This window comes from Elephas maximus, chromosome 9, assembly GCF_024166365.1.
Source record: "Elephas maximus indicus isolate mEleMax1 chromosome 9, mEleMax1 primary haplotype, whole genome shotgun sequence".
Taxonomy (NCBI): domain Eukaryota; kingdom Metazoa; phylum Chordata; class Mammalia; order Proboscidea; family Elephantidae; genus Elephas; species Elephas maximus.
Window position 1 is genome coordinate 98,612,276 of NC_064827.1, and position 12,737 is coordinate 98,625,012.

At 46.4% G+C, this 12,737-nt stretch overlaps 1 protein-coding gene across 10 annotated transcripts in view; it reads right to left on the minus strand.

Moving 5' to 3' along the window:
* TLE1 (TLE family member 1, transcriptional corepressor) overlaps window positions 1-6,749 on the minus strand; it is a 102,704-nt gene extending 95,955 nt beyond the window's left edge. For 5 of the 10 annotated variants that reach the window (XM_049897277.1, XM_049897275.1, XM_049897269.1 and 2 more), the window contains exons 1-4: window positions 5,365-6,748; window positions 4,497-4,597; window positions 2,965-3,028; window positions 2,805-2,849 (exon numbers count right to left, since the gene is read on the minus strand). In XM_049897277.1, the coding sequence (XP_049753234.1) occupies window positions 2,805-2,849; window positions 2,965-3,028; window positions 4,497-4,597; window positions 5,365-5,388 (234 nt within the window). In that variant the 5' untranslated portion in view covers window positions 5,389-6,748. Of the gene's footprint in view, window positions 1-2,804; window positions 2,850-2,964; window positions 3,029-4,496; window positions 4,598-5,364 lie in introns of all 10 variants that reach the window. The other 5 variants (XM_049897270.1, XM_049897268.1, XM_049897267.1 and 2 more) reach the window with 3 other exon arrangements.
* Between the last annotated feature and the right edge of the window lie 5,988 nt (window positions 6,750-12,737).

Here is a 12,737-nt window from a genome sequence, read left to right on the forward strand (position 1 = left end):
CTTAAGTTACAACAAAAGATTTAAGTATCTACTAGCATGCCTACTCCGTAGACTTCTCTGTAACCAGCCACAAATGAGAGAAGAGAAAGTAAAGCTTATCAGGAAGTGTTGACACAACATAAACATGGACTGCGGGCACCAAACCAAGGAAGGAAACCACAATTATACCATTCTTGATTTGGACGCACTTCCACTTTAAAACTTCCAGACAGAAAGAATACTTGGCGGTGAGACTTGACACTGAAATCTCTCAAGCTCGCTCCTCTGACAGACCCGCTGAAAGGTGGGAAGGGAGGGCGGTCGTCACACAGGAGACAAATCTTAACAACATTAAAGCTTTCTCCACTGAAAGTTTCCCCATCACTGCATTTTTTTCAGTAACAAAGATGTTGTCAGAAATGACAATTTTTTGTGTCCCCTGATGATGCCTTGCTAGCATTTGGTTATAAGCCATAAAGCAGGAATAATTTCAGCCTGTCAGGAGTCTCACTAATGCCCAGTTTCCCCCTAGAGAGAATTCCTGTCAAATCTAATGAGAGCTCCAAAGGCCCTCTCTACAATATAATGAGCACTTAGGCCATGCTGGTGATCAGGCGGCAAAAAGCATCAATTTGAGCCTGGCTACACCCTGGGGGCCAGACGTCACCGGTTTTAATAAGAATTATGATTACTAGCTGCACCAAATGCCTCCTCAGAGCTTATTATTAATGCGTGACATTCAGAAGGATGTTTTTCAAATGTAAGGCCACTTTAAACTGAATTAGAGCACTGCTTTGCACACCACTCCAGATAAGGGTCTGTCAGCATTTACAATATAAACTGAATTTCGGGGGGCTTAATACCCCACTATAAAGAACACGGTGCCTGTCTCTCAGCTTTTCACATTTGTCAAATTACTGAGCCAGTTATACACAGCATAGAACTAATGCATACAGGCTCAGGGACAGGCACTATAGACCCACCAATGCCTGATGGAATACAGGAACTCATCAGAAAACTATTTCCACACCAGGAGGCTTCTGGCATTCTTTGCCCCTTCTTCCTAATCAGTAAGGAAAAGTAAAGGTCACTCCGCCATGTAACGAACCCAGAAGAATTACACACCTCCTTTTTTTTTTTTTTTAGTGCCCTCCATAAATCCAGCACCAACATACTACATTACAGGAGTGGTGTTCCCTTGTAAATTAGTCAGGGAGCTTATTAAATCCTCTTGAGTTTATGAGCTTAAGAGAAAGCTCAGTTTCCTCTTATTCTTTCAGTATATCTGCTACCAAAAGAGTACCTTTCAGATTAATTTTTTTTTAACAAAAAAGCGACAAGTTAAAACTCCTAGGCCAAGTTTATTTGCATAATTCATTTAAATGACTGAAGCTTAGCCATAGATCTTCGAGCTCAATTATCAACAAGTTACAACTACCTCAATAGGGCACTAGCCATCCAAACACACAAAAACAAAGGCGAAACCCAACACAAACTCGGTTACCAACTCTGCAAATCAGAGTAACATCGGCTTTTTAAAAAGCTCAATTATATTACTGATAAAAGGCCCTGACCTTAACTATCTCCATCCAAATACATATCTGAGAACACATCTACTGTATGAGATAACATTATGAAATCTACGATGAATTAAAAATCAAAGAGGGCAGAGCTACAAAAGCAGAATTCAACTCTGAAACACACTTGCTTAATGAAACTCTTTGAATATAAGGAAGATCTGAAGGCTGAACTAATCAATTTCTCCACTGTGCCCCAGCCGGTCAGCCATGCTCTTTAATTTAATGAAACAAGGGTTTCAGATGAAATAGCACATATACATCAAGTAAGAATTGTATTGTTGCACTTTGAAATGTGTCCAACTGTGCAACTTCATCTGATGATAATTTTTTTAAGAGGCAATCGATTTCTAAAAGACTTATTGTACCAGCGTCTTGATGAAAAAGTGAATGTCAGCATATCTCCGGAATACTTACACCCTGCCATTAATGCTTTCTTTGGCAGACAATGACTACTCAATCAAGGGTCCTTTGGGCTGAGCAATCATTTAGCTTTTCTTCTCTTACGAGGTCCTTAGTGCCTTGTTCCAGCTCAATACTCTTTTTATACACCATTATAGTAGCCATAAGTGTGAATTTTATGGGAACTTGCAAACTCATAGTCATAGCTAAAGCTTTCCAGTCACTAATCTTTTCATGCTTTTAAAACCACTAGGACTGAAGGAACTCCCAACATATGCTGTGGCCATAAAGAGGTGCTTTTTTCCTGTCCAAACCTGCATCAACCGAGGCATTTTTCAAAAAGACATTTGCTAATAAGCCACCGAATCTGGGTGTCTCTTTATGCAGTCCCAAAGCACCAAGGGAACTCCAGAGTTAGTCACATACCTTGTTTCAGGCAATTAGAGAAACTCTTTGAATACCCTCCTCGCCCCCGCAGGTCCATATTTCTTTTCGAAACCAAAACCAGCACAAAAGCAGCTATTCTCAACTTCAGCAACTCTAAAGGATACCCAGATCTTTCAAGAGGAGAATAAATCTATCCCGATTGAAAAGTAAATTCACAGTCTCAATTCCTATCTGCCTATAAACAGACAAGTTTATATTTCCTAAGCTCTCACCTTGTCATGTAAACATCCTATAACTGTCAAGAAATAACCCTTGCTGCAGAATATTACACCAATTCACAGGAAGGGAAACCAAGGCAGAAAAAAGGCTTACAAAACCCCCCACTACTGAGGACAAAGCCAGTATAAAATCATAATGAACTAATTTCTCATTTCAGCTTTGTACGTAACTAAAGCTTACCTGTTTGTGCATTTCAATGTTTAATCCATATGACATTTCATAATACTGTAAAGAAAAAAAAGCATTAAGCATTTCATTAACTCACGTTCTTGTAACGCTAAGAACACATATCTGCTAATATTTATATGAAAAAAAAAAAAGCCCAAACTTTGATACCTACCATCACATAGTGTCTCTGCATTTCTGTCTTTTCACTTGCCAGCTTCTCACATTCCAATTTAAGGCTATGAAAACAAAACAGGCAACTTAATGTAAACATTATGTCACTTGTTTTAACATCTGCCTCACATATTTGCACTCCAAGTAAAAACACAGATCAATTTGGAAAAGCCATAAACTATCTAGGTAAACACCCAAAAGCTTTGTCCTTGCATTTAGTATGGAAAAGGAATAATAAGGTAAACAGTACAAACTACCCACTCAGCTACCACTCTTTTTCTTCTTGGTCACAGGCGACAAGATGGAAAAACTCATCAAAACCTCTGACCTACCCAGAAGACTGATTTCTTCTTCCTGACCATTTATTCACTCCTACTTTCCTGCCTCACACTGTTTCCCTGATCCCACCAATATAGTCTTTGCACCATTTTCAGAAATAGGCTGTGTCATCTTAGCCAACTCAAACAACAGGCTCTAGGTTTGAAAGCCTGTAAAGTTTTTCTATAATTGTTGGTGTCTTTTAGAACCTCTGGTTTTGAAATGCCTGCCGAAATATGTCAAGTAGCTACTGCAGTGAAGTGGGTGGAAGTTGTCCCTGCTCAGTAAACTTGGTGTGAGCAGGTATGCCTCAGGCTCTAGAGATATCATCTGTGAGGAGACAAAAGGTCAATAATCAGAAAGCCCCTGGAAAAAAAAAAAAATCAGAAAATTTACACCCAAGCCACTTAGCTTCATCTGTGTGCCTTTTCCATGTACCACAAAAAATAAAAACTGTCATGACAGTTATTTCGTAGCTCCAACCAGCTAAGACTTCATAAGAGTAAGAGGAGGAACTAACGTTTCTGTAAAGTCCACCATGGGCCAGATACTTTACAGTTTTCACTTATAAATCATTTCAAGGCAGGTATCCTTAGATGAGAAAACTAAAGCTGAGATGGATATAAAAGTGTGACTCCAATCTCCTGTCCTGCCCAAACCTATTTAGAAAGATGCCAAAGCAGAGAGCTTTCTCCTACACACTACCCCCTCCCCCACCCAGTCCCAATCAACGCCAATGATGGACACAGCTAAAAGCATCTAGCCTTCCACGGTGGACTTTGCCTCAGACAATCCAATTCCCTAGTATGACAAGCAGTTATTTCAACACTGGCTTTGCCTCCATGAACCCACACTCCAGGGCTAAGGCATCGATTGAATCAACGTTTTAGCTCAGCCTGTTGCAAAATAACTAAATGAAGTGCAAATATTGACGGTTCTCATGCAACTCCTAAATGCACGAAAAAGGACTCCCTGGAACAGCAGCAAACGGGCAAAAGGGAAACAATGGAAGCAGGAGGAGACAAGAGAAGAGGCGGCCTGGGAAGAGCCAGGAAAGGGGGAAACGTGAATGACAGGTCTTAACTTCGACTCCACACGCCACCGCCTGGACGCACGTACTAAGTACAGCAGCCGCCACCGGGCTGGGCGAGGGGCACCGGGACGTTGCAGATGGACTCCTCGACAACCACTCGCACGGCGCGGCCGGACACGCACCTGTGATACTGTGCCTGCAGGAACTGGAATTCCTCCTTGATCCGGTCCAATGACTCCGGGATCGTGAACTTGAAGGGCTGGCCTGCAGCCTGGTGCGGCGTCTGAGGGCGAGCATCGAGGGGGACGGAGAGATAGGGGTGCGGGCAGATAAAGCAGTCAGTAAGAACAAGGAGTGAGTGGGGCATAAAAACAACAATAATAATAAAGTTAAAAATGGCCCAAAACGAAAACCCGAACTGCACTTTACGACTCACTTTGGAGAGAGAAAAGAGGACACTTCCCTGGCCCCCAGCTTCTAAAGAGGCTCAGAGTCTCTTCCAGCCTTCGGGAAGGTTGGCGGTAAGCGCCCCCAGGTCACATGGCCGAGCAAGGGGGGCTCCCGGAGGCCGGGGCGGACCGGGTCAAATTGTCGTCGCCGTGCCTGGTCCCTCTTCCCCACAGGGGCGATAACGACCCCCGTAACCGCAGGAAAAAAACAACTCCCTTACGCTCCCCGTTCCCAGAGTCGTCGGGGCCACCTCCGGGGGCGCCGGAACGGGGGCCGCATTGACATGTAAATAAGCGAGACCAGAAACAAAGGGGGGCGCCCCCAACCGAACTCGGAGAAGGGGGGAGGATGTGGCTGCGGGAGAGAAACCCCAGCCTCCCTGGGCGCCCCCTCTGCCCAGTCTAGACAAGTGGAAGGAGGCCAAGAGTTTCAGCCCACTCCCCACGCTGAGGAGGCGGCCCGGGACCTCCCTAGCCTCAAATCCGTGGAGGGGTTCGCTAGGTTGTAACAACTACCCATTTCCCTATGGCAAAGGAACAGTGCCTCACGCACCCACAAACCTGCCCCAACGTCCCCCCCACCCACCGGGCCGCGCCTCACCGGGTGCCGGCTCTGCGGGAACATAGCTCTGGCGGCGGCCGCGGCTCTGTTCCCGGGCAACTGAATTCTCCGCTCAATTTCCAACTTTAATCCCGCCGAGAAAAATTAAGCCGAGAAGGCAGGCAGAAGCGGGACACGCAGGGGGCGGGGGGCGCCCTGGCCACGCAAGCAGGCGCGCTCGGCGGGGCGCACCGGCCACTCGGCGCCAGCGGCTGCTCCTGCTCCCGCCGGTGCGGGCTCCCGGGAGCGCTCAGGGCCACATCACGGGCCCCCTAGGCCCGGCAGCTCCAAGAACCTGCGCGGCGACGCTGGCGCCCGAAGAGTAGGCACAGGGCCCACGTTCCAACCCTCGGGCCTCGACTGCCGGGGCGGGGAGGTGGGGGCTCGGCGACTTCGGCCGCGCTCCCCTCGGCGATCCGAGCGCGCGGCGCCCGTCCTGGGCAAACAAATCCAGGCGTGTGGCTTTTCTTTGCTTTTCTCCTGGTCCGTCTCCTCTCTGGATTTTCCCCGCGGCGGCGGCGGCGGGCGAGGTGCAGGTGGCGCCCCGGCTTACCCCACACAAACAAACCCAGAGACTATCGTAGCCGACCACTGGCTACGCCGTTGGCCGGGCGCTTGCTAGCTGCCTAGAGGCGGCGTGGAACGACGCCGGGGGCGCGGTGGAGGCTCCGCGCCCTGCGCTCCGCAGCCTCAGCACAGCCCGGGGAGCGCGGGATGACGCCGAGGCGGGGAAAGTGCGGAGGGTGCGCCGGGAGGAGGCTCGGCACGCCCCGTGCGCCCGGCACTCGGTGTTCTCTGCGCTTGCACAAACCCTCCCGGCCCGACGGGGCTACTCCGCGGAGAGCAGCCCCGCAGCCGTCCGCTGCTCCTCGAGCCCCAGGCGCATCCGGGCGCCGCGCCCTGCTCGTAGTCGCTCCGCACGGCTGCTCCGGACCGTTCCTCCGAGCCCCTTCTTCGATCCTCTTTCTTTCCTTCTCTTCGCTTGCGCCTCCGCAAACGGCGCTCCGGCCGGCTGCAAAGTTCTCTCACGACCCCGGGGATGACATCAACGAGATAGCGGGGAGAAAAGCAAGAGTGCGCGCCGCTCGGCCTCCCTCTTCGGCGGGCAAACTCCGCGGGCGAGCCCGGAGTAGCCGCGGCGGCGGCAGTTGGCGGGGTTTGGTCGCCGCGGGGCGGCGGAGATCAGGAGTGGTGGCGCTGGTCCCGCTCGGTGGGGGTGGCGCAGTCGGCCGGCTCGGGGGCGCGGGGTACCCGACGCTGCTGCTCCTGCAGCCGCCGCCGCCGCCCGCGCCTCTCGCGCCGGTTACATTAACACGCGGTTTCACACTCCGGAGCTAACCAGCGCCGGCCCCGCCCAGCCCCGCGCGGGCGGGGGCGCGAGCGCGGAGCCGGCGGGGGACGCGGGCCCGAGCGAGGAGGGGCCGCGGAGAGACCAGCGTCAGCCAATCGCGCGCGCCGCGCCCAACGTGGGGTGCTGACGTCGAGACTTCCCGGAGCCTATGGCAGCGCAGCGCCGGACGGGCAGCCCGCGTCTCCCCTTCTCTGCCGCCCCACTCGCTTCCATCTCCGCCGTCTCTCCTGTCTCCCCCCACCCCCGCTCCTCCTCCGCCAGCCGCGTCCTCCCGGGCTTGGTGAGGAAGTGTTCCTGAAGGAGCCGCGGGACTCTGGAGCCAGCCAATAGGAAGCGGCGAGACGCGGAGATTGGCACTGAGGATGGGAAGGTCGGTGGGAAGGAGAGCCGCGAGGCCGGGCTGTCAATCAAAGTAACGTGGGGCCAGCGAGGGAGCGCGCGAGCGCGCGCGAGCGGGAGGGACCGGCGAGCGTGCAGTCGCGGAAGCTGGGGGCTCCACTTAGCAAAAATCCTGCCACTTGTTCACTTTTTCCTTCAATGAAAATCCTCAGATCTCAGTAACTCAGAGACTAACTGCGTAGCTTCTTATGAGGGGGAAGAGGGGAACTCTTTGATATTTCAAGCCAAACACGTCTTTCGGTGCTGGCCCCTTGTTTGATGCCATTCTTTTGAAAGTGAAAGGTCACATTCAAATATTTTTGCGGTTTGTTTGTTTTTTGTATTTTTTTCCGGAAAGCTGCCTTTTCACGGATGCGCGAGGAAGGGTGAACTGTGCAGTTGGGGGAAAATGCATAATGGGCAAAGCTTTGACTGGCGTAGGTACACCAGCCGCATGATGCCCACTCGGCTTTGCACCCAAAGTTGTAGAATTTGATTCTTATTGGAGGATTTCAAATACTTTGCAAAAAGGTTCACCTGCCTTCGTTTGGCGGGAAGGATCCCCAAGGTGCCGCCAGGGTAAGGCACGCGTGTCCCAGGCGTAGATGCGATGCTCTGCCCGGGGCGCGAAATCTCGGTTCCTTGCCTTAAAAGTCCAGATTTCGCTATGTGTGTGTGTTGGGGGGGGTGGGGGCGGCGAGAGTTTTAGGAGCCTTGCAGCAACATGACCACGAGTCTGTTTCCAATTCCTGGGAACAAAGGGAGACAATGGAATAAACCAACACTGAGACCTGAAAAACCTGTCCCGCCCACCCCACCCCCATAGTTTGGATGGTACCCGGGCTGAGCTGTATAAGGAGCTAAATGGAAAGAGCTGAATAAATGACATGGCTAAAATTCTTAGGAGATGAAACTTGAGTTAAAAAGGGATTTTCAGATTTTTTTTTTCCTAGCCTTTTTTTAAATTGTACTTTAAAGATTTACAGAACAAATGGATTTTGAGATTTTTAAATAAATAGAGCATGTTGTATAATTAATATTAAGAGTCTCCAGTTTTTCTCTATTTCTCTAAATACACCACACGGCAGAAAACCTTCAATGTTGTCACGTTTCCACTTTTAACGGACAATTCAGATAAGCTATTTCCACATGATCCATGAGTGAATAATGCTGTTTTATCCAAGTAATAATGACTGCTTTCATGAGAAACACCCATCTTTGACAAGCATTCATCTTATGTTAGAACCTAACAACCTAACAAATTTGGGGTATTAATAACCCCAAGTTCCCTTTTTTTTTTTTTTTTTTTACTTTTAAGAGACTTGTGGGAAGGCACATACCTAAACACAAATAGATTTTATTCAAAAATATACAGAGACTTTTTTTCTTGAAATAGCCAATCATTTTAGATAATACATTTCACTGGTTCGTTTGTTTTAAAATACTGATACTGATTTAGCCATAATTGCATCAGTCCTAAATACCAATTGTAAATGAAAAAATAAAAGTGATTTTAGGCAGCCTGCATAGGCCATAGCTTAAACAAGTTCAGCAGTGTAGCTTTGCAGCACTCTTTTTAAGTGGGGTGAGGGAGAAGGTTATATTATTCTTTAGCTAACAGTTAACATGGAGTATGAAAGAGAAGGGAACACTGCCTCTCCTTTAATGGTTAAATTTGGTGACGAGAAGAGCAGACTTGCTCCACAGACAGAACTTTTTAAAATCATGGGATCCGTGGGCAGTGAAGCTTTGTCCTGTGGCAACCTGTGTTCCTTGAAATCATCTCCTAATGGTGGTGCCATATCCGCCAGTGTCCGGTCAGCTCATCTCGTAATCAGCTCCAGGACTGGATGGAAGGTGCTTGCGTGCCACGAAAATGCCTGTAGGCGCTGGGACAACTGTGGTAGCTGACACATCTCCCTGGTACCCAGTTTTACCTACCTGAACTTGCTGACATCCCAGTAATTAAGCATACAGAAAGAAATTAAAAGTGTATTTTGGGACCGGAGCAAGAAGTATTGCTCCTTCTCGTCTCTCGCCACCACACACCCCTCAGAATCAGTTCTGACATGTTGTCCTTAAATGTTTTCTATCATAGCTATTCACTCACTGTTTGCCGTGGGTAAAAATTGTGATTTCTCTTTTGACTAGTGCTTTCTTACCAGTGGAGTTTAAAACACCAGGCCTTCTGATTTACTTAAAACGGAGTTTTTGGAGAAAAGAAAGAACAATGATTTTAAAATTAGAAGACCTTCATTTGTAGCTTAAAAATGCTTGGTTTTCGGTGGCTTTCTCACACAGAGCATCCTCCTTGAGAGGGAGAAGGCTCTGCCTCTTTTCAAGGTCGTATTTTCTCCGTGATTGTCATGCTGAAATAATTATACTACAAAACTCTCATCAAACTGCATCACAAATGATGGTGTTTAAACAATCAAGTAGCTTTAATCTTATGTTTTAAATGAATAATATATGTGTAGATTGCCTACAGTCTGTTTAAAAGAAAATAGTTCTACTCATGAAATCTGTAATTTTGGTCTTCTGTCACTGGGTTGGGTTTTATTTAAAGTCTGTTAACCATAATCTTCTTTACCTTTAGCATATTCATATGTTGATGATGATTTTACATGAAATAATGTCAAGTATGCCACTTTCACAGGAAATTGTCTCTGAAAAAAACGGTATACTTTTTCATTTTCCGCAGAGGACACAGAAAGATTGTCAGATAGTTTATTTTATCATAGATGCGTATATGGGTATATTTCCATTCATTTGCTGCTGAGTATCAAACATTTCAACTCACCAGTAGCATAAACAAAAACACAGAGGTACAAATCCTTTGCCGTCCAGTAGATTCCGACTCATGGCAACCCCGTGTGTCACACAATAGAACTGCTCCATAGGGTTTCCTTAGCTGGAATTATTACAAAAGCAGATCTCCAGGCCTTTCTTCTGTGGTGCCACCAGGCGAGTTTGCACTTCCAGCCTTTGGGTTAGTAGTTGAGTGCAAACTGTTTTTGCCACCCAGGGACCTTATATCGATAGTATAAATAATAAGCAGTTATCAAAACTAGGTGATAGTCTAGGTGCTAAACACAACAGGAAAAATTGTGGGTATTTGATCATAGAAATTATTCATCTTCTTTTAAATTACTGTTTTATTTGAAATAAATAATGTGCCAGTCTTTGAAAAGCCACCTTTGTCATTATCTTTTTCCTTTTAGCTGAGTTATAGTTTTATATATTTGACCTTTTTTTTTTTTAAAACTGGAAGTTTCCTTTAAACCCAAGGATATAGGATCCATAAGCACTTTTCCCAGCATTGCTTTTTAACCTTTTTCTCCCCGCTTCTTTGCCAAAGAACAAGGGAGAGGAAAAGAAGGAGAGAAAGAAGGCAAAAAAGGAAAAAAAAAATCAGTAGCAGATCCATGAAGCAGTAAAACCTCAAATAAAATTACATCCAAAGAATCTCTTGTGGTTTCACACAATATGGTAAAATTAGAGATTGCAGGAAACCTAAACTAAATTGAACTGGGAGCATTTGAAGAGAAATGAGTAGACTTTATGAAAATGACACATTGACTGGCCAGTATGCTTTTTTTTATCAACAATTTCTTTGTTAAGACGCAGATCAAAGGAACCTGCATGTGTTTTCATTTTGTTCTAAGTAGAAAATTACATCCAGATGTTTAATAGGCATTGGGTTGGTTTTTCAGCATTGATTAGATATGTTGGTTCTGTTTGCTTACAAGTGTAGCCGGATCATTAGCTAATGCAAAGAAATGTTTGCTGTGAGTTGCTAATTAGGTCTTTTGGAAATGCTCCACGCTCAAGAACAATTTGTACAGTGGCCAGGAGAACTTGTGGGACTTGGGGGAAGTTTTTTTCCCTTCTCTGTGAGGGTGGGAAGAGGCAGACAGCCCCATCCCCTAATCTCCCTTTGCCCTACGGGGATTGCAGTGCGATCCCCTGAGGATTGGAGTGCAAATAAATTAGGACAAGAGACCACACAGGCACTTCCAAACACAGAGATAGATATGTGTGCTCTTTCTGAAACCACAGCCTGGCTGTCTTTGTGGGTGGGGGGCACGAACCTCTAACACTGAACATTAACACGTGGAAGATGCTTGATGCTAATGTTATCAAATACACAGCATTTTTAAGCATCCTTTAGAGACAGATGGGGAGCCCTTTATGATAAATGAGTGTACTTGAATTCATTACTGTAGTACTTATCATTAAAAATGTCTCCTCTGCAATTTCAGTACTTTCACAGGGTCTGAGAGACCAAGCTTGGGAGCAGGAAGGCTGGGATAGTAAAAGGAGTAAAGGAGAGGAATTTTGGAGACAGAGCTGAGCCTGGGAGGAAATCAAGTGTTTACTTTCACAGCCCACCCATTTGTTTACCTTGTTTAAGCCCCAAAACTTGTAGGAGATTAGCCATTCACTCTGCATTCAAATAAACTGAGCATCTGAGGCACCAGAGGGATAAACTTCTTAGCTGGCCCATCATGCTTTTAAAACTCCTGACTGTGTCAGTGGCCTGCAGAACACCACCTCACCCAGGACCAAGCGTGTGTTTATTTAAATCTATATTCTAGAGAGATATCAGTCCAAAATAAAATAGCATGTGTTTATCAACAATCATAAAAGTGCAGATATGAATGCCATTGTAGCCTGTTCTTCTGCCTTTTAATGCCTCCTTAGAAGCCTGTTTGCATTTTATGCACAAGTATGGCACACTCCTTTGTGTTAAAGGCAGTCTGATAAATTTAGCATTTAGAATAAAACAGATTCAGGATTACTTTCTTTCAAATAGTTTCAGCGGTGTACAGTTCTGTCAGAGCTTTTCAAGCCCACCAGCAGGATGTCCTTGAAAAGCAAGGACAGTATTTGGGGGCAGCAGCAAATACCTGCCTGGAGCTCAGACCATAATAATGAAGTCAGTCCCCCCTCCCTCCTTAACCCATTCTAATGTTTCAGAGTTGAGGTAATACAACTTTTTTTTTTAATTCCTTTAGTTTAGCATTCAGCCAGATAAGAGCTGAGGGCCTTTTGGTAGACAAAAGAAAAAGTAGCTAAAGGAAGCACCTTTGATGCCTCTTCCTGCATATTCGCATAACAAGAGCAGACCTTGGTCCCTTAATACAGGGATCATTCTAAGCTGCAGACCGAGGACTTTCTATAAAGTCAGTGTTACACTGAGATGCCTTTCTTTGAATATCAAGAGCTTTTGCTGTGTCAGTATCATTTAAATAGAATTTCTTCCTGAAGCTAGCAATTTCTTCAAAGGGTTAAAACTTGTTTTTGTTGTTGTTAACTGTTAGTGGATTCCAACCCTAATGGATGATCTCTTGGTGTTCTGCATAGTGGAGGGCAGAGGAGCTTTGGGGTTGTGAAGGCAAGTGGCGATTGCAGAAACCGTCACAGTTTCTAGAATGCAGGGTTGAGGCCTAGGTGAACAAGTTAAATGGCCTAAATTTAGAATGCGGGACATTCCACAAGACAACTGGCCTGGGCTCTTAAAAAAAAGTGGGGAGGACTAAAGACACAAAATGAAAACGCAACATGCAAATCTTGCGGCCCCTGGTTTAAAGACAAAACTATGAAAGACCTTCTTGGGGGCAGTTTTAATGTGGACTGGATA